General features: G+C 38.4%; 1 protein-coding gene across 9 annotated transcripts in view; it reads right to left on the bottom strand.

Moving 5' to 3' along the window:
- ZBTB46 (zinc finger and BTB domain containing 46) overlaps nucleotides 1-19,251 on the bottom strand; it is a 60,348-nt gene that overhangs the window by 34,540 nt on the left and 6,557 nt on the right. For all 9 annotated transcript variants that reach the window (XM_054845177.1, XM_054845170.1, XM_054845174.1 and 6 more), the window contains 3 exons: nucleotides 18,491-18,618; nucleotides 16,543-16,682; nucleotides 7,897-8,866 (listed from right to left, as the gene is read on the bottom strand). In XM_054845177.1, the coding sequence (XP_054701152.1) occupies nucleotides 7,897-8,866; nucleotides 16,543-16,596 (1,024 nt within the window). In that variant the 5' untranslated portion in view covers nucleotides 16,597-16,682; nucleotides 18,491-18,618. The remainder of the gene's footprint in view (nucleotides 1-7,896; nucleotides 8,867-16,542; nucleotides 16,683-18,490; nucleotides 18,619-19,251) is intronic.

Here is a 19,251-nt window from a genome sequence, read left to right on the forward strand (position 1 = left end):
AGTTTTTGGGTTTGATTCCTAAACACGACATGTAAAGAATTAATTCCTACTATGTTTTAATGCAAAAGCAACACTTCAAATAGGAAAGTGAAAGTCCTGAACAGCGATGATTGCCAAGTAGGATCAGATTTTTTTTATAATTCTAAAACCTTCTTGATTTCTCACTTGTAATTTCAGTAAAGATACAAAAAAGGGTAAAAAAAAAAAAACAACCTGTTTGTAAAAGTTGAGATCTCTCTAAAGATGAGCCCAGTGTAACCTTGGCACGAGGAATAAATAAAATAGTGAGAAGGGCACTCAAGAGAGGGGAAGTGCCTCTGATCTCTGGAGTTAAAGCAGATTAACAGAATCAAGGCTGTTACCATAGGGAGGAGGAAGAGGAGAAGGAGGAGGGCGGCTTTGGAGCCTGGGGAAAATGGAATGCAGGGTGGGGAAAGGAAACAGACACTGAGCTTTGAGCTAAAGCTGGTTTAGGGTGGAACCATTTTAAAGCCAGGGTGTAGCCAGGGAGTAAGTGTCTGGGTTTAAAGCAATGATTTTCATTTCCAGACTTGAAAACAACCTGACCTAACCCTTTAATAACAGAAACTCAAAAAAGTTATTCCTGCAAAGATTGCACCCTAATAATTTCATTAGCCTGTAACTGTGGCGATATGGAGAACCTGAATTATTCACTGAGCACTGTGATGTTTCTGCAAAATTCAGCATATGGACACAGAGGTCAGGGTGTTGTGTTTTGGGTTTTTTGTTTGCTTGGGTCTGCATTTTGCTGCAACTAGCAGCTACCTCCATGCAGTAAACTTCATGCACATGAAGAGAGTACCAAAGATGGTCTAGAAACCTGGGCAGCTCTGTAAGCCAGAGGAATGCAGAACACGGGCTAAGCTGATTTCAGCGCTAAGAAAGAATTCTGGGGGTGGCGTTAGAGCACAAATCTGTAACCCCTCCAGGTCTGGCTGAGAAAGAAAGCCTGGCATCGCCGACTACCACTGCTTAAGGCATCAAAATATCCCCCCAATAAAAACATCATTAAACCCCCCCCCCCCAATCATAGAAAAGAAAAATTTAATACCTTGCACCTAACTACAACTTCATGGAAAGTAGATGGAAAAATGCAGTAATTAACTTAATTTTCCAAGTGGCAGGCAATTTATTACCTACTCCCAAAAATACTCCAACATCTTTCCAATAAGCTGAACGTTTTGATCCAAAAATGTCTATCCTCCTTAAAAAGTGATCTTTCCAAAACTGACCATAAAAGAATGATCTAAATAATAAACTAACAGCAGGAAACTATGAAAATTTGAGCCCTTGTTGTTTTAGGACATCAGATATTAATTTGACAACTGAAATTTTAACCAGCCTAGTTTTCATTCACGGCTGTAACGAATACTTAGACATCTGCCTTAAGTTTTTACATTGCAACCAGAACTCAGACTATGGCAGATGGATTGGAGACTCCATCTCTTCAAAGCAAAATACATTTAAAGGAAGAGTAAATGACTATATTCTGTCCCACTGATTTTTTTCAGCTGCCACGCCACGCAGATAATTTCAACACTGCACGCTTTCAGTCTACCTACTAAGACTTCCCTTAGCATCTCCTTCAATACATTTGTTTTTGTCCCATAAAAATAGACAATTTACCAATATATCTTTATTTAAGATGAATAGTGAATATCAAGTATGCAATACTACATCTCACAAAAAATACACTTTTCATGCACTTTTTGAGGAGCAGAGAAAGAAGTTTTGTAAAGGTCGGAGTAGACGGCTCAACCTGTCACTAATGGGAGCCAGGCAAGGCGGAACAGCACGTGGGAGCACCAGTACTGACTGTGCAGCTGCAATTCAAGCTGGAGCAAGAGGTTTTTAATATTGGGCTGCAAAAGTTAAAAAGAAGAGTGAAGAATGACTGTACAGGAGAGAGTCTCAGTAAGGTTTATCCATCTCTAGTGGGAATAGGTGGGCAGAAAATCCTAAAAAAATCAATTAATTCATTGTGCTTTAACGCTCAACAGGTATTCCTGGTACAGACACGTTCTGGTTTAACCTTGCTCCCCCATCTCTTCAGCTGGTCTCAGATATTGCCTTTACTACACCAAACTCAGGCTCTTTGTTCTCAGAACTCGTTCTCAGTTCTCTTTTGCCATTATCCCTCTTCCTGCTCTTATACTCTTCTCTCCTATACCACGCTACTGCTCGTTCTCTTTCCCTCTCTCTATTCCATGTTGGTATAACCCTTCACACCAAATAGAGCCCGTCACCGATTGCAAAGCCCCATTCTTTCTGAACTCATTTGCACTGCATTTTCTCTAATTCTTCATTAATATTAATCTTCAGTGCTAGCCTGCGGATCTTTTTTTTTCCTCTCACTCTCTCTTTTAAACACAAGCTCTTCAGGACAGGTAAATTGATTATTTATAAAGCATTACATGAAGCTGGAAGTATTGAGGTTTTGCAGAAACAAAAAAATCTTAAAGAGTTCCTTAAACACCTGAATCCTGAATACAAACACCATGCTCAATTTTTTCCTCTTCTCATTATGCAAGACCTCTAATTCCACTACTTGGACTAATATGCGTGCCAAAATCACAACAGAGACAATGGAATTTTCACTGTTTTTTAAAAAATAATAATAATTTAAAAAAAATCAAGGAAAGATTTGAAGATTTGCATTGAAAAGGTTAAAGAGTTACAGGAAGCTTGCTGAGGAAAAGACTTTTTTCAAGAATAAAATCATCCTATATTAAGTCAATCTACACATTCACCGACCTGTACTCAGGTCCAGAGACCTCACCTGCACAAAATGAGCCAACAGTTCATGTAGACAGAGCTCTTTCTTGCCTCCCTCCGAAGCCTTCTGAAATGTAAGCTCACTATATGATCCAACTGTTAAGCATCTGTGCTCGCCAGCAACTCCTGTGATCATAATTTGCTCTCTAGAAACCAAGACAGAAAAAGGGATAGAAAAAGGCTGACGACACCGGCTGTCTCCAGTTATCACAGCCAGCCAGTAGCACAACTGCCTACAGCAGGCACTGAAATCAGATTGTGTCATTGGAAAATTATGAGCTTGAACGTCTCCTCACCGCGAGGGAGGAAACTTGTGCAAAATTAAAGATTTGGATAGGAAAATATTAGAGGAACTTGGAACTCTGCAAAGTCAGAAGGATATAGTGAAGTCCTGTCCATCCTTCCCACAAAGGTCACTACTCTGGGCTTACTTAAGTCCTGAAGCCTTTATTACAGAATGCAACAATTTCACTACATGTAACCACAGTAAAGCAAAAAGTTCCCAAACTGTAGCATCTTTAAAAATGACTGTTCTGTTTGGAAAATAATTAGCTTAATTTCACAGTCAATTGGCACACAAGAATTCACTCGCAGCTTTACGGTGCAAACGCTCAGAAGATGTGTGGGAGTATTTCCTTAGAAATAAATTCCTGAATCATAACTACTATGCTTGAACTAACACATTAATAAAACCATCAATAAAAATTCTTCAAAAGACATCCTCCAAGTGACAGTTTTCCATTATATGAAGAGGCAAAACCAGCAACACTTTGCTAGCTTAACAGCTCTTCTAGTGAAGATAACCATCCTCTTTGGCGAGAACTCTTTAAATACCACCCGATCCCGTAGTCCATGCACTCAGGACATGCAATCCTGTAAAAACTTTACAGCAATGTTAAAGGAACAGAAACCTAAGGAAAATGAAGATGCTCAAGGCACAAGACTACTTCTGAATTTTGTAAGCATCTGATATTAATACTAACAAGTAGCAATATGTTTCTTTAGAAGATCTACAAAATTCAAGAAAAAAAAGCTTAAAATAAAAGGCAGACCTGGTATTTTGGGCAAGTCTGTGGAGGAAATTCTTCTTGGCTCAGTCATGAAGAAAGTTGTTATTTATAAAAGCTCATCCTTCAGTTTACTTTGGAGAACTGCTGTTCCAAGTTAATGCAGCTTGGGGAGGAAAATGTATAAGAAAGTTTCAAGGAATGACAGACTGACATCCTGAACAACCCAAACAGGATGAGAAAGAAAAAACCTAACGTGTTTTATGCTAAACAGAGAATCCAAATTAATAAATTGAAACTACCATGAAAAAATGGTCGTCTTCAAGCTTTGTGCTTGACTACACTACCCTGTAGAAACTGAGAGCTTAATCACATTCTCAGTCTAGCATCTCAACTTAGTTTGCATTCTTTTGCACATCCTATTTGATCATTCTTTCTTCAATGAAGAAGATATACTCTTCATGGCAGACATTACGAGTCCCTTGCTCCTGTTGCTATTTCCATGATGTTAGATTACCATTAATAAGAATACTCCAGACACTCCTTTTTATTTTAATCCATAGCACAATCAAATTGAAAGACTCTCAGCAACACCCCACCAGCATCTGAAAAAGAATCAACTGATTCGGAAAGAGTTTTCTTACCCTTTCAATTAAAAAAAAAAAACCCACCCCAAACTGTATCTTTTTGAGGCCCCATTGATTCACATTAAAGTACAGTCTATTTGTGTATTTAGGACACTGTAGCACACCCTGCCTATATTGGTAAGAATGTGTTTCCCACAGAAAGAAGCACCACTACCAAGTGTGAACGAGCCTTTAGTTGTTTTAAAAGTATAGTTTCAGTGACTGCAATGTGCTTCTTTGTAATGTAACATAAAGTAAGCAATCCGGTATAATACAGGAGTAGGAGAGTATTTTTAATCTGTGATGTATACTGCCCCAAATAATCAAGGAATTAAAAGAGTGATGCAATGGTTACTTGTAAGATCCACCTTCCAAAACGTTGCTTGCATGTTGCTGAAATGCAACGCTGCTTGCAAGCAAAACCAACGGAATCTCTTGCACAATTTCAGGAGAAAGATACTAACACTGAACTTTTTAGATGGACTTTCCTACATCAGCTTTTGCATTGCCAGAAGTATAGAGGCATTTGCAAATGGTACCCAAATCATCTCGCAATGAGGGCTTTTAGACTTAACAAGCAGCATCTTAAAATAACTGAATAGATCAGAAAAGTAAATGAGCCTCAAAGAACAAAGAGTTCTAGGTAACTTTTTTCCTCTTAGCTACTTATGAAAGAACATTCAACACCCATTTCCTCAGCAAAGGAGTACCTTTTCATCTTAGCTATGAACAATACAGATAGGGACACTTCTAAATAAACGAGGTAAAGAAAGAGCCCTAGACTATGAAGTCTGTGTTAAAGAACGAAGCCTGACACTACTAAATCAAAGACAACTTCAAGCTGAAATTTAAACATATCCCAAATAGTCATTACAGAGTGCAGACACCTGCCATTATCCATTTTCACACAAGAGAATAAATTTTTTTTCATGCACAGGAGCTAAGTTTGCAACACCTCCAGACTACTTCCTAATTCTACCAGTAAAGTGAAGAACATCCAACCTAAGCAGAACCCTGTAGTTTGGCAACTTGGGAGATGGAGCAGTTCGCAAGAGGGTTGCTTCCACCTGCTGGAGATGGGAAATATTAATGTGTGACCAAAAGACCCTACTGCTTGTAGGGACCAAGACAGCAATGGTTTGGGGGAGCAGGGATACTTTCACTTCACACTGAAAGAGAGGCAACCTCACCAATCAGTGACCAACTCTGATTTCACCCAAACCACGCATCTACACACAAGCATGCGAGAGGCTTGCTGCTGACCAGGTGCCCAAGCGTTAAATGAAACCAACCACGCACCGGTCTCAAATCCTTTGAAATCATACCAAAAAACCTGCCAGAAGATAAGAAAATTTGACCTAAAATACATTCAAGGCTCCTCCTGCTTAGAGGAAGCATGCAGAGACACTCCCTGCTGTTAAAGTCCATACGCACCCATCCCACAATTTCAGGCCCCACAGTGCAGAGAAATGTCCCTTTCCAGCAGCACAGACAGGAGAATTTCATCTCTGCTCGCCTCTCCAGATGGCCAATATTGGGAAACCATGAGCAGTGCAATCTCCAGACATCCTCCTTGCTCAGCATGGATACTTTTACTTTGCACACATTGCTCTCGGAGCAGCAGCCAGACTGGCTGGTCACTGCCAACATATGTAGCCCCTGTGCCTGTTCAGTCCAGGCATTCCTCTCGTTTTAGACAGAGGAGTGTTGCTATTCAGTTTTTCCTTTTGCTTTACTAGCACTACTGGAATATTGAAACTATTCCCCCCAGTTGCTGCCATTCAGCTTCCCCTTTCCCATCATTAGAAACACCTCTTTTATTGGAAATTGCATTTAAGACAAGATTTGGAACAAATAATTTGATTGTGCCTGCTGATGCGCTGCCTCAGCACTGCACTGAGTCAACACCCGAAGCCATCTTCCTCTCATCTGCAAACAGCTGTAAAGAAAAAGGCCACTTCTATATAATCCCTTAACAAGTAGGAGTTAAATAATCTAAACACCATTCAGCTGCCAGTAATACAATCTCTTATATTTTGTGCTGTTTTCAGTAATTTAAAGACATTCAATCTATAGCCAGTTTGTTGAGATGGTCAGAGTTACAGTTCTGTTTCTGCAGTCATTCCAACACATGTTACTTGCTTCATTTACCCGTCCAAACCCCACACACCTCACAGTCAGTACAAGTGATTGAGTTGTTTTTATGACATGCTGTGAAAGTGAAAAATATTTGCGTGTGAATAGCATTCTAGGCAATCCATGCTGAATCTTCATTCAAAACAATCCTAAAATACATGCATTATAAAAACAGAATCCGTCATAAATCACTGTTATCTTAAGTTATCTCGCATTTTTCTTCTAACTGACACTGTTTAGATTTTATCATCAGCCAATTAGAATAATTACATGCAGGCTTGCTGCAGCAGATAACTGTAAAACATAATAAATCTAAAGACATTTGTAGAGAGTTACCCATTCAATGAAAACCACATTTAAACTTCAGTATGTAAGCAACTTAAACATCCTCTTTCAGCCCATAAAGACTCTTCAGACTTTCAGTACTATTTATATTGCTTTTTTTCATCTGAATTTGGCAACGTAAGGGTATAGAATCTCACACACCCTTATCCTGGCCAACTTGGATTCTGGTATGCAATGAAGCACAGGCTAACTCACACTAAGTTCTTCAAGTCAGCTTAAGGGAGTTTAATGCCACACTCCCTTAAAGTCCTTAGGAAAAAAAACACTCAAAACTCCTAGAACGGCAGCATTCCTGGATCTATTAACTGCCAGTGATTAATGAATCAAATAGGACAGTTATCTTGAGACAGAAAAATAACTACTGAAGATTCAAAAGAAGTCAAGAAAACATTTTTCTCCCTGGCTCTACACTTTAAAAGCAGCCACTCATCTCAGACTACAAGTAGTCACGCATCAAAATGCATTTTAAGCCTTAGTAGTACCTCAAAACCCCACATTATTCTTACGAATAATGCCATTACCAGCAACATGCTCTGGTGGTTTTCTTGCACATGAGAACGTGACACCTGAATATAAGGAAGTACTGAAGATAGTATCATTGAGACTAAATTACACCTGTGTGTGTTGTAATTACATCATCAATATACTGTGCAAGGAAAATTCTTCAACTTTGACACCTGGCAGAATAAATTCCAACCTTTTCTCTCATTAATTACAACAATTACAATGGTGTTTTGGGGGTGATTTAGGCCATTGTATGTTCAAGGCCAAAACAAAACTACCAACTTCTTTCACAGGAGAACCAGTCTGTATTGCTGCGACACTGAGGACCTGTGCTTGGTTCTTTTGAATTGCTGGAAACACAGGTTTCTATGTTTTTCAGTTTTGGGCAAGCTAATATAGTTCAGAGACTGATAAGATCATACCATAAACAGATCTAATTAACATTTTTAATTTCAGCCACAGAAATTGGAAGCATGACTTACTTGGGTCTCGACTGCTGTACGGCCATCCTGAGGCAGGTAAAAAAGATGGCATTGGAGAACTTGCCCTGCTGTCATCCTCCACTTGCTGCGTAATATGCCGCACAGTTTCTTTATTTTTCCGGTTCTTCCTGCGCCCAGTGGGTTGCCAGCCATCCCCTACTCCTTGTTCTGAGAAGGCGTTCTGTATTGCACTATCCTTGGCAGAATGTAGTTCGCTCCCTCCATAGTGTGATGGTGAAACCTGTTCCTCTTTGATACGTAAAGACCCATAGCCCATGTCACTAGACCAAAGAGACTGGGATGAAATGTCTTCATGGCTGTCTGTTTTTGGTTCTTGATCCTCTTTTCCATAACTACTCCCTCCTTCATGGCAACTGGCAATAGCTGAATCTCCAGAAGAGTTTGCTGGACTCGTTCGCCGAGCTAACCAGGGAGATATACTCCTGCCAGCCACGACTGCTGAAATCAAAGCATCCGTACTACTGCTGGAAGGGGCCCCGAGTTCATAATCGACAAGGTCATCTGAGGCATCAGACTTTATGCTTATGTCGAGAGCTGCTTTTATGAAGTTGTGACAGGCTTGTACAATATCTGTCATTTGCAGATAGCTAGCAGCTGACATCACCTCAATGACGTTTCTGCTGGTCAGTGCTAGGTGTGCAGAATACATGAAGTCAATGATTGCTTTAAAGCCTTGTGCAGTTACAATGTCTAAATGGGTGACTGTGGCCTGGTCAGACGTTTTCTGTACCTGGCAGTACAGCGTTTTGAAGTAGCGACTACTCCCAAGCAGAACGTTTTTGTGAGCCTTAAATATCTTCCCCTCCACTATAATGCAAACATCACAGAGGATGCCGTGTTGTCTCTGCTCATTAAGCTCACGCAGCAGATGACGGTAGTGGGAAGCAATCTCCATATCTTCCTTTCGGTTATTCATTTGGAAATCTTTGTGTTTCCTCTTCCACAAGTCCTGTACGGAGAAGGAAATGACAGTATTACAAAATTCAATACAAGCTTACAGACATGTTTTTCAAAGACTGAGACAAACCCCACGTTGTACCAAATTAAGTAACAGGTTCATCTTGAAAGAATGCCACAAAATACAACTACTGCCTAGGAAGACCGCACATTCATCACACAATGCAGCTTATTTTTACCAGACTTCAAATAATTTACGTTAAAAGGGACTAGATTTGAAGCTCAATCCTCCAGTGGCTCATAACATCCCAGAGAAACATTTCTTTAAATTACTACAGGCTTGTAAGAAAACATGTCTTAAGTTACTTGGGTAAAACAGCTGTCAGTTTTTACTGTTTGGGTTCAGTAAAGTTCGGTTTTGAAAGAGGTACTGCACTTGAAACCATGCTGATGGAGACAAACTATTGAAGAGGACTCTGTAACACAATTTCCTCAAGGGAACAAGCATTATGTGTAGCACACTGAATAGATGAAATCCTCAAACAGCAAAAGCCAATTGAAACCAGCTATTTCCCTTGCTATATCACCGTTGAGGGGCTATAAATACTGTTTTCAAGTCAGAAGAGCAATAGGCAAATCCAAGACCACAGATCACAAAATTTTAAGTCCCCACCCAAACTAAACTGGCAATAGATCAGAACTATGAGATTAATGTTATCTGAAGCTTAACTACTAATAAGCACAATAGTTTTGACTTTACAATAAAATGGTTTATTTCCTTGGCTTTACATCTCTAAGTTTACCCCACGACCATCCTAAAATACTGGGTAGACAAATTCTAATAATCACCTAAACACTCATCTTTAGAAAGGATGCTTATGACCAAAATAACAAAGCATCCATCAGGCTGCTAAGAACTCACAGGACTTTTGATCACCTTTCATTAAATTTGGCAGTATGTCCCCCAAAAAAGCTAGTTAGTGCCAGCAGCACGGCAGAGACCTGTGTCTTAAGTTATGTTCCAAACTATCCTCCTCTTACACCCCAAACCAGAAAAAAACGATCTTAAATGTAGATGTCAACAGTAATCAGTGGTGCTAATATTTTCAGCTTGAATTTTATCCCACCTGCAAAGTACAAATACATGAAAAGTAATACATCAATATGGACGAGCGCATACATACATTTCTCACAGCATTCAGTAAGACACTCCTACCACACAGTTCAGTCTGTTGTCCATTCAGCATCATCAGAAACTGCCTGCCCTTTGACTTCACTAGGATCAGGCATATCAACACATTTCATCTCTCAAGTGACGTGACTTCAAGTTCACAACACTCCAGGCATTAAGGATGGATGCTGCCAGCACCAGAACAGACCAATGAAGTACTCTCCACAACACCATACCTCAGCAGTTACTAACTTTGTAACTCCATACTCGCCTTTACTGCCACAGCTTTACATTAATTTCTGCCATTTTATCTAGCTTATACCACTTATTTCAAACTTACTATCAAGATTTATATACCGTGTTTACAACAGTGGTTTAATGGTCCAACTAATTAAGTGCTGAGCTGCCATACAACGTGAAGGATACCTACTCCCTTCTTTCAAAAACTTCAATTTGTTCTCATATAAGAAGTTCCAACTGTAAAATTGTTATGTGGGTCCACATGTCAACATACAACTGTAAAATTGTTATGTGCTGACAAGACCAAATTCCAAATGTAATTATGGGCAGGCGCACACAGCAGAAGCCTGGATTTAGGCTATTGGTGGTTGCTGATAAAACCAAAAATCACTGTACTTCTGAGGTCTTACGATCTTGAAGCATACACGGTTAAATATAAGCACTGTCAGTAAGGAGGCTGATGTGAACTTGAATCAACTTTCTAACATACATCGAGTTCAAACACAAATTCAGTCCCATCTGTTCAAATCAGCTCACAGCAGCGGGCAGTCCTAGGACAGCCACAATTAAGAAAGTTTCCTGACACATGGAAGTGGGTTTCCTGTACTGCGGAATACAGATCCTTAAGACCTCTGCCCCCTTCCCCTAGTCTGTGCTATTATTATCATCTACAGGAGCAAAATAGCTACAGTTTAGCCAACACTACTGGTTAGAAAACAACCTCTCAGCCCACAGAACATACGTGACGCAGGACCTCTCTTCTAGAGAGCCACCTGATGATTCAAAAGTTCAAGTTATGCAAGATTGCCTGCATAAGCTTCTCCAGTTCCACAAGAATGGAACTGTCTTCAGCAGTGTCAGAAATGCTAATTTTCAAGACCAGCTGGTCCCTGAGACATTGAGAAGCATTTGCTTCCCTCAAGAGAGGAAGGACCATCTTTCTGCAATACAAACAGGCTGAACTGATGTTCCTCTACTTCAAATCCATACAGCTTTTCTACAGAATTAAGCACAGAATACACAAAGAAGCTAATCTTTTTTTTTTATTATTTGAACTGGAAAAGGTCAATAATAGTGTAAGCTCTACACTATCTTAATGACACTACCTATTTACCATTGAAATCTGCCTGGAGATCTCAAATCAAGTTCTCACACAGAAGCCATCTCCATCTCAAGCAAATAAATGAAATAAAGAAATAAAAATCAAACCAAGAATCAGAGTCAGGGAGTAAAAAAGAAAACAAAACCAAACCAAAACAAACCCCCCAAAAAACCACCAAACCCCCTGATTTTTCAGGTGTTTGGCCAGAAATGGCTGTGCTAGAACCAGCCAGCACAGCAGCTCTAACCCAGGCTCTGAAGGTGGCAGCCACCACTTCCCAACATCTTCACGTTTGAGAGAACCACCTCTTAAGGCAGAATGACAGTTCAGTTTTGTCTTTATTCCAGAAACCACTACCGCATCTACTTTTAGGAGTTGAAGAGTCAGCCTAGTCCCCTCAGGAAATATGAATTGCCACACAGGATCAAGTGAGTTGTCCATCACCAATCCCATCTTCAACAGCTGCCATATCCACACAATTCAGAAGACGATGCAAGAAAACCTCACAGCATACAATTACAAAGCGATCAGAAGGTTTCAGATATGGCATTCTCCTTTTCCTGTTCCTTCACAGGTACCAAAATCCATATTCCAAGGCAGCATCTCCCTGGAACTGGTTGGGGAAAAAATATAGACTCCTGCAAGGACAATTTTTTTTTTCCTCAATTTAATACAGATTAGCATCAGGAGTATTTGTCAATGTCTTCACCTGCTTTTGTGAATTTATGCAACAACAGCTTTTCTTTTTGAATGTTTTTCACCTAGAAATTACAGATTCCTTGAGATTTTATTTCTTTACTATTTCATATATTTATTCAGCTTAGTTCAGTGGGTTGGGTTTCCCCTCACTAGTGATAACTATTTTAGATACACCTTGTCCTTTGTTTAAGCTGCCTATGGCAGAAACCCAGCTTAAAATATATTTCTCGTTACCTTTGGTTTAGACTAGACCAGTTTGAGGTCCAGGCATTGACTAATCTGGTGCTTTTTACAGATGAAGCACTTGCTAGCCTCTTTAGGAAATAGCTTTCCTCTGACTTTATTTCCTATCAAGGATTTTTACTAAACACGCACACAGAAAAAAGAAGAAAAAAACCCCAAACCTACGCAAGATTCCTTACTGGCCTCCCTCCCACCCGCCAAGCTCTTGACAGAAGACACCCTCCAGGCAAGCCATGGATGAACAAGAGCGTGTCATTACAGTAAGATCATACAGTCCTTGTGTCTTACTTGCCCACGTTGCCAAGGACACTGGGGACAAGAGCAGGAGGTGGGTAGGTACCTTTTGGACAAGAAAGTAAAAATACTTGACATTCTAAAATACAATGATATAAGAAAACAAGTAAAAATAATGACAATATACATTCCTCTACGCAAAGAGAGGACAACTTGTCCTTGTTCCAAAGTACCTTAAGTATGAAGAGATAGAGAGATGAATGGGGAAGATGCCCACCAAAGAACAACATCCTTTCCACTAGCAGGTGGGCACGTTACAGCACTTTCAAGTATGTAAGCAATGATGTGGGTACTCCCGTGTTCAGTCTAATCAATAAAATTTAACATCTTCCAAATCCTCTGTCTAAAGGTCTGCTACTTTATACACATTGTTCCACATTCAACATTCGTCAGCATTGTACCTTTCAAACGAGAGGTCTTTGGGGGAGAAAATTAAATATGCCTCAAATTCAGAGGAATTAATTAGTTTTCTGTCTACCCATGTCAAACCAGAACATCCATTTAATGTCAAGGATCACTAGGGAATTAATCCAAGTTAAATTTAAGGCAATTTGCTAGTAGTTAAAAATTCAGGAAGCTTCAAACCCCTGTGCTCTGGTGTTCCAATTTCACATGCTGTTTTGTGGCTTGTTGTTGGGTTTTTTTGTTTTCCCCTTTTCCTGGTAACGATATTTATCTCCACTTAAAAGATGTTGTGGAAAGATTTCTTCAGAAAAGCAGTACCTTTCAAACTTCTAGTAGAAGCATGGTAGAGACAGAATAAACCACAGAGATTTTTTTAGAAACAGACCTTGAAGATCAATGATATATTTTTTGTTTTATCTCAAGTCTTTTTAGTACACTGAAGGATTTCAAAGTTGAGCACCTACTAAAATCCTTTAGGCCTGGGCCTGCGATGACAGTACATGGCCACAACACAGCCTTCCAAGAAGCCAATGAACCATGAAAGCTCATCTGTAGATTTTCCACAAAATAAATTGTAGCAGTCAGGCTTTCTTCGTAGGTCAATTCACAGACAGTACAGTAATTCAAGTCTATTACTTTTCCAAAAATAATGAAAAAAAAATTGTCCCTAAACAAACGTACTTGCATATAACAACAAAAAGAACAAAACATGAGCAGATTTAATAATCACTTTCATGCAAACTTCTGTCAAAATACAGGTCAGCTTTTTATTTTTTCATGTTGTCAATAACCTAGTCTTAAAGTAAGCATTAATAATTTATATAATCCTTAACCCTAGCTAGAAAGAACCTTGTTCTACAAATATAGCATCTATGAAAACTGTTTATTTTGCACTATCAGTACAGTTATTTGAACATGAAAATATCACCTGGTGACATAGTAAGAGTCTAAATAAACACAATCTTTACTTAACATTGGAAGGGTTTTGAAAAGAGTAACCAGCAATACTTACAAAGCCAACCTTTCAGCATACGTACCCATAAGTCTCCTGACCAAAATCTTAACACCAGTAAAATTAAGGAGTACAAATCTGTTGCATCTAAAACTCAGTGCATTATTTGAATTTTGACAAAAAGCCACAGACAAGAGTACACAGATGAAAGCCTCTACAGTACAGTCCTCTGGGAAATAGTGGGGACAAAAATAAACTCCCTTCGCTCAGAAGGAAAACAGGAAAAAAAGAAGAAAAAAAAAAGACTAGAAGAGGTTTTTGTTGTTGGTAGGGTTTTTGTTTGTTTGTTTACTTTTTGCTCTCACAGAATACAAGCAAACCAAAAATTTAAACTGTATGACATTTAGTCTATTACAATTTTCTAAACACGTTTCTATACTTAATACTAAGGACACAAGTTATAGAGTACCAAAATATTCACTAGTCCACTCCTCCACCAACCACTCTCTGCTCCCTAGAGAAAACATGCCAACTGGAATTTAACCAAAAATGTGTTGTTTCCTCCCCCCTCTCCCTTCAGAGAAAAGTAAAAACAGATTAAGGAAGAACTCAAATTCACTCAAATGGTTTATTATACAAAAACCCAACAAACACACCCCACTTCTCTGCTTCCCCTGTGTCCTGTCCATGTCTCCACTCCCAAGACATTCCAACATTTTTTAAATTCCTCTGCAAAGGAGCTCTGTAAGGTGAGATTGGGCTTGAAAAGCCTCCTTGCACAACAAGACACAGTGTGTATACGAGTTTTATTTTTATCCAATTAAAGACAACAGAACTGCATAGGATTCCTCCTACCCACGTGCCCTGTGCTGAAAAAAATGGGGAACAAAACACCCCAACGTAACCTTAGCAACTGAAAAGGACAGTACCTATACTTATTCTCCTAAATGAGAGCGCTAGCAGAAGACTCAGGATATTAACGGATGCTAACTCCTGGCAAAGAGCTTTACTTCTGGAGATTTGTACTTGTAAAGTGTTTTCTCATAAGCGTGCTTGAAGAAGAGCACACAATTCTAGAAGAATTTTAACTTCTTGATACTAGATACCCCAAGATTACATTCGTACATTCAGCTTTGTTCAAAGTAGATGCAAGTAACAGCTTATGAAAATTAAGTTGCCAAAAAAGAAACTCTTCTACCCTATTTTGATTTACAAAACTGATCGTTCGTTGTTTAATTTGGTCATTCCAACCACAATTCTGAATTCAAAGAGAAACAGGCAGATGTTTGTAAACAGACCAAACCAGACCCTTGGGCCAAAGAGGTTACTCACAACTCATGGTTTCATGAAAACAACAGTGTACCACTTATCGCTTATGACTAGGGATGAGAATGTTTAATTACAGCCCAACGGTGCATGCTCATCCTTACGGGTTAGGAGTCACAGGAAGAAAACAAAAGTTTCGTCATTCATTCGTTTGAGACATACTACAGAATTACAGAAAAGGCAAGAATTTGGGAGGCAAACAATTTTCAGTGAACATAAAAACACCCCAAACTAGTTATATTTTTATTATCAGACTTGAGAGGTCCACTCAATTCTCAATGACTGTAGGAGAAAAAAAAAACAAAAACACAAAACCCCACAAGTTCCTTCCAGTATTTAACTAAAATCCACCTGATGAGGATTCACTAAGATTTCTCCAATTTCAAGCCAATACTACCCCATCATCAACAGCATTAAAACAACATCTCTGCTTAGCATCTCTGTAGTAGTTACAATCCAAAAGCCCACAAGTAAAGTTCAAACAGCAGCAAGGCAAGCATTACATCTTTAGTAGCTGTAACACTCCAGCAAAGAAATCATTTGCTCGATCTGCCAGTTCTCAGGGCAAAGAGACTTCAACTCCCCGTCTCTCCAGGTTAGATTTAGTCAGGAAATACAATACATTTAAGACCTCATCAGTTTGCAGTTGCTTCTACCATGAAAATACGTAGATCTGAATGCAATTAGGAATTAAAAGGAGGCCAATTTCAGCAAAGAGAGTAAGAACATGTAAAACACTACATGCTTCTAGCCATTCATATCATCAAAGCTTTGTTCAAACACAAACCACAAGCAAAATCTTAACTCCAACAAGCAGAACATAAAATAATAGGGAGCGTTCATTAAACATTTCACTAGAGACTTGGCTTCAGCCCTTGACCTGCCAAACCATCTCTCCGATGTTATGGGGCCAGCTATAGCATACAGAAGCTGCACACTACAAAAGTGCAACCAAAAGATAGAACTTCTGAAGTATCCAAGAAAAATCCATTTATTAACCTTCATTGATTCTGACAGTGTATGAAGAATTTCAAGAGAAAACCAAGTCTGGAAATGAAAGTTAAGGGAAAAATGTTAGCCTCCACATTTTGGAAGTAGGTCAATTACAAATTAGAATTAGAAATTTAGAAACTGTAAAGTTAAAGTAGGAGAGGGGAGAAAAAAAATAAAAGAGAGACCAGAGATGCACATTTTGCTGTAGTATGCAGTGAAAAGATTTGTGGTGATTTTGTTAGCAAAAGCACGCAAACTTTACTATTAAATAAATAAATAAAATCCAAGACAATTACTTCTTACCAGTAACAAATTGGGTTCCAGGTCTGGTGTTTCTCCTACAACAGCTGAGGACATCAACAGCCCTAGGGCAGCACAGGTAGTGCGCTCTTCTGTGACCCTCCAATAGCGCTGGTATGAACTCTTGTAGGAGAAAGACAGAACTATGATAAAAACAAAACCAAAGGAAGTTATTAGCATTAAACTACAAGATTACTAAACAACAGTGATACATTTTTTAAGTGCTTTCCCTCCAAACTCAGTTATAACACCTCTTTTTATGACAATGAACCCCCAAAAATGTTAACTCAAAGTGTATCAATACATTGCAGGTAATTAAATCCTGGTTACCTTTTTGCAATAATATAAGCAAGAGTTACTTCTTAAAGTATGGGGAAAAAAAAGTCTAATTTTAGATACTAAAACTTCAAACAGATCCTTGAAACAACAGTGTTTCCTGTTTGGTAGCTTTTCAAAACATTCTCACTTTAATGACTTTTTAAAGAGACATTTGTGGCACTAATTCACCTTATCTGACCCCTAAAACACTGAGGTTAAAAAGCTACCAATGCAACTCCTGGGGAAAAAAAACCAACAAACCAAAACCAAGTTTGCAATGGCATATTCAAGAGAATTTCCTCTTAAAACGTTTAATGGCCAGTTTCTACTGGCTGACATCATTCTAGGTTAAAAGACTAAACAATCCCATGATTTTAAAAATTCTGTGTAAAATATAGTTACTTAGGTATAGTAAGGCACCTTCACAGATAGACTTCTCAGATAAAATATTAACGTTTATGATTACAAGATATAAAGAATAGGAATAGTTAACCTGCACAAAGTTTTTTTTGTCAGCGAGGACGCATCTACTATAATTATCATCTTGTACACCTGTTTTTCTCAGACAAAGCAGACTATTTTCTTCAGAATAGCGTATTCACTACACTTGCAACATTTAATTTCAACTAAAACTTCTGACTATACTTTATTCAAAACTTTATGCTGTTTATCTACTGTTAGTCATTACAGCAAAGTATTTGCCATATATTTCTGATCTCTGTATTTCAGACATCTTCAACAGACAGATTAGCTCTCTTAGTGAAAATAAGCTATAAATCAATATTGTTCATTTCAAGACTGACCTTCTGTAGTAGCAGATTGTGAAAGAAAACATAGGATAAAAATTAAGAAAGCTTTTCCAATACAAACTAATGTCATTATAAATGGTGAAATAACATATCTAGTAAACAAATGAAGTAGTAAGGAAAATCCAAGCATTCTTATGGCAACAAGCGGAACTGTGAAAATCTTGAAAACAAATATGACCCAACTGAAGTAAATACCATTGACTTTGTTCTCAATTTCTATTTCAGACTGCCAAGTCTTGCCTTTCTCTAATTCTGATTGCTTCTCCATAGCAATTGTTTTGGCTAGCTCTTTTTAATCCTGTTATTTAGACAGTTAAAAAAAAAAATAAAGTGGGGGAGTGAGGGAGCCAGACCAACACGGACATATGGGAAATTACTTTGTTAGCAAAGTATAAAAGTAATACCTATTTTCACTTAGTCTTAGCATTGTTACTGTTACGACTCTTATTTACACCTCTGTCCCAGAGTCACAAAATAAGCCAGAGTAGTCTGGTAAGAATGGTAAAGCTGAGGCTTATACTATTTTGTGCTGCTCTGCATTTTTTCTTCTTGCTTTGAGCTCTGCACCTGTTTTCCTCTTCTAATCGAAGAGAACCAAGTGACCATGATTAATGGAGGCAGCCCTACCACAAGGTAGGAGCAGAAGAATAGCCAGAGGTATTTCAACTTTCGCAGTTGAGTAAGATTTCTAAACCAGCCTTTGTTATCAATGTTAAGTTAAAATTTGTAAAGAACCATAAGTCCTCATGACAGTGTTATCTCCAGCTACTCCTCCTTTTTCCCTTACCACATTACAAAAATAGCTTTAAATGCTGAGAACTTACCAGTTTTTGAAAATGTTTTCTGTTAGCAAAAATAAACGTCACGATGTTTCACAGCTGGATAGTGCATGATTTAATGAATAGAGGAGAATGGTCTCCGGTAACAAGCTCCAAAAGGTTCATCAGATGTCCTGTATTTGGGAATGGAAAGAATAGGAAGCAAAAATTGAAATCTAAACTTTAACTTAATACAAAAACCTTCAGTGTCACATAATTACAAGCAACAGTTAAAATAACTGCACATGTACAACACTGCCATTTCGAACAAGAAATATTCTGATTTATAGGAAATATGCTCTGACGTGGAGGAAAAATTATGTAGCTCTTGTGTTAAAGAAAGAGTTTAACACGCAAATTTTAAGACTATTAACATCTGACTATGCTTTGACATCAGTGCTTTGAAGAAGTCACTGTAAAAAACAGTACTTTATATGAGGATTTCAAACAATTTTAACAATATTGTTTGTTCTAGTTAACATCATAAAGTTTCAGTTAATGTTTCTGCAACACCTGCCATCCACACAGTTTAAATGGGGTTAGTATTAATCTAACCTCACATTACAGTGATTCCCCTCCAAACCAAAATATTTGCCTGAGGTTACAGAAAAATTATGTGCTCACATTATACAAAAGTAAGATATTTGAGTTCTATTTCCACCCAACTCAACTGAATCACAGCTTTCAAAAGCCAGTGTCACCCTCAAGTTAAAGAACAACGTGCATAGAAGTACTAAGCAGTTTGTTCCTCTTACAAAATTTACAAA

Source organism: Grus americana, chromosome 17 (genome assembly GCF_028858705.1).
Source record: "Grus americana isolate bGruAme1 chromosome 17, bGruAme1.mat, whole genome shotgun sequence".
In the NCBI taxonomy this organism is placed as follows: domain Eukaryota; kingdom Metazoa; phylum Chordata; class Aves; order Gruiformes; family Gruidae; genus Grus; species Grus americana.